Raw genomic sequence first — 3,023 nt, forward strand, 5'->3', positions numbered from 1 at the left:
CCAAACATTGTCTGGAATGTCGATTTGTAACTTTATTTTCAAAATCTGTGATGTAATTTGCACCGCTGTTTGTCTCGCCATGGCTTACAAACATCAATTTGGTCCATCCTTTCCCTCCATCCCATCCATCCATCTTTTTCTCCATCTATCCATAAATGAACGGCAGGCTTGGCCACCGAACCACACCTTGGGGCGCAACACAGGCAGGTGGGGACTGAACTTTGCACGTCGATAAATGTATTTTTGATTGTGTTTAGCACTAAGCAGAGGAAGAGTGCGGGTACCTTTGCCGTGTATCGCCATGGCTTGCAAATGAACATCCAAGCAGCTTGTAGAGCACTCACCAAGTGGTTTAAGCACTCAAACAAAACAGTTGACAATGAACGGCAGGCTTGGCAAGCAATTGGCAATCACCGATCAGTCATATTAAACACCACTCAGCAATGTGTCAAACAATGTGTGAATTGGACAAATGAACTTTTTCTTCTTTTTTTAGCAGTTGTAACTGCTGTGAAGGTCGATTACACAGTTTAAATTTTGAAATTTGGCTCGGGTGAAGAGATTATAGAGCTTATCGCATTTGCAGAAATGAAATTTAGGCACAAACACTGACGTCTCCAGGCGTTTATAAGAATTGTGATGTATCCAGGGATTAGTTACTATGATGAACAGATATTCGATGATACGAGTGAGGAAAGTGGGGAAAAAAATTGAACGCTTTATCGCTAAGAAACCGTTGTGGCCTGTTCCAAGTCGAGGCATTGTTGAACAGGCCAAAAAATGGCAAAGTAAGACCCCAGTGAGCTGATAGAGGACAAAGGGGTTGACCAAGGATCGCCTGATGGATATAATTAAATAAGGCCATTAATTTTCTTCAAAAGTGGTGTTTTCATTAACTCAAACACTCAATTTTCACTCTTGCACTTCCTTGGAGTTTTCTTGGTGTACATGCAAAGTTTCAGGCTGATTTTGAATGTTTGTTTCTTGTTTGTTTGTTTTTGAGATATGAAACACACACACACACACACACACACACACACACACACACACACACACACACACACACACACACACACACACACACACACACACTGACATTTATGATTATGGATGTGTTTTGTGGACAATTGTATAATGTATAGGAATTGAGATATCTCGATGTTTTGTTCTGAGTTTGTGACCATTATCATTGTGCCAGCATGTTTCCAGCACTTTATGGCATTTACTTTTCTTCTTGATGCATTCTCTTTCTGGTCCAGCTCAAGATGTTCCAGTCAGAGCTGAATGTGGAGGAAGTTGTAAATGACAGAACTTGGAAGGTATACTTTTCTTTTTGTATGTGAAGGTAAGGCTCATGGAAGAGCTCGAACACAAAACAGACCAGTGCAGTACGTAACATAACTCTAACATAGTGGAAAGAGGTAGAGGGACACCTTGGAGGCAGAATGGGATAAAGGTGGTGAAGCTGGATGCAAGCTCAAATGTATCAATAAGAGAAAGGAAAATCAGGGATGAAACAAAAAAGAAAAAGGTGTGGGGAAACACTAATCTGGAAAGGAAGGGGATAAGGGTACAAAATATTGAGTCTGGATTGGGGTGGTTGGGGGAGGTAGTTAAAGTTTCACCAGAAGTGGGTTGCTTGCAAACCATGGGCACCCTGTAGAAACCTGTGGGAAGGAGGGTGGTAATGGTGCAAGGAAAGGACAAACGTTGTAAGACCATAAGGGAAGCAGTGTAAGACAGAGGCCACCAACCTGTATGCAATGCAAGATTAACAGGTCCAGAGACTCAGCTTCGTCTTTGGAGATTACAATAACACGTGCAATCATTTGGTGCTTACGAGTTGCCATTCCAATGGCAAAGAGTGGAGAGTGTTCAGGGTTGAAGAAAATATGTTAATTTCATGGTGAAGCAAGGAAAGAAAGAAGGTTGGCGATAAGATTCAAAATGAGAAGTGAAAGATGGATGTCGTCATCAGGTAAAGAGAAAGATAAATTGATTGATTTGCTCAAGGATGGTTATATATAATTTTTAAGTGATGAAACTTCCCTCCTCCCTCCCCCAGGCTTTTAACGAGCGTTGCCGGCTGTACTTCAAGCTTCCAAAATAATCTTATCTGCCTCATCTGCGACAGTTCTGTCAACTCAAAATGTGAAATTGTCAAAAACAATAAAATTTGGAATATTTTAGACATCACTATCATTGGATTGTTTTGTATGAAGACTTTTAAATATATTCTTGAAAATCCAATCAAATTTGTGGTTGGACTGTTCTGTTCTCATCTAATCCTCTGCCTCAGGATGCTGGGAGTTTCAGATCCTGTCTCAAAATCATGGTGTTTGTTCAGACAATTCTTGTAACTTGTGAATACACAGTATTGATCTGTCCTTGTCCTACATGTCAATTGTATACAAGTTCCACAATTTGGATCAAGATAAAGCCTTCCAAAAATGCGTGTGTGACGATGTGTTTAACAGACAACTTTCAATGGTCATGGTTTGTTGGTTTTAAATTTTTTTTGTAACATTACATTTGTTATTCGTGCTTGTGTCGTTGACATCCTTAAAAACGTTATGTTTCCTGCTTGGATTTTCAATTTTGTTTGACTGCAAGGCAGGTGGAGAAAGTAGAAATATTACCTCACTCCTCTCTGAGATGGCCGATCTAATCTGGCTTGACCTGACAAGACAAGTGGTTCCTTGGTTATTTTCCCACCTGCTACCAGGTGAGCGCCCTGGGGTAATGCGTTTTTTTTTTAGGTGATTTCGCCGAAATATGGTCGGAGTGGGTCGGCCATTTGTTAACATTTGACAAAAACATTGCCTCACAAACTACCCGACGGATTTGGACCAAGTTTGGTACGATGCATCAGAATAGCAAGGTCTCGTGGGGTTGTTCCCCACATATGGGTATTCAAAATAAATACCAACAAGCCAGGAACCCGACGATGATTCACGGGTCTTATTGAACAATGCCACGATAGGTACAATTGAGTTAGTGGAAGCTTTTGAGGAAGCCCGACT

The 3,023-nt window shown here is 40.9% G+C and overlaps 1 protein-coding gene across 6 annotated transcripts in view; it reads left to right on the forward strand.

Annotated features, from left to right (window-relative positions):
* Positions 1-2,453, forward strand: part of MIX23 (mitochondrial matrix import factor 23) — a 22,680-nt gene extending 20,227 nt beyond the window's left edge. For 5 of the 6 annotated variants that reach the window (XM_085848345.1, XM_085848349.1, XM_085848347.1 and 2 more), the window contains exons 4-5: positions 1,260-1,319; positions 2,066-2,453. In XM_085848345.1, coding sequence (XP_085704471.1) covers positions 1,260-1,319; positions 2,066-2,110 — 105 coding nt within the window. In that variant the 3' untranslated portion in view covers positions 2,111-2,453. Of the gene's footprint in view, positions 1-166; positions 208-1,259; positions 1,320-2,065 lie in introns of all 6 variants that reach the window. The other variant, XM_085848348.1, reaches the window with a different exon arrangement.
* Positions 2,454-3,023: the final 570 nt, after the last annotated feature.

This window comes from Eptatretus burgeri, chromosome 12 (assembly GCF_056783735.1).
Source record: "Eptatretus burgeri isolate ZD-2024b chromosome 12, Ebu_testis_v1, whole genome shotgun sequence".
NCBI classification, from domain to species: Eukaryota; Metazoa; Chordata; class Myxini; order Myxiniformes; family Myxinidae; genus Eptatretus; species Eptatretus burgeri.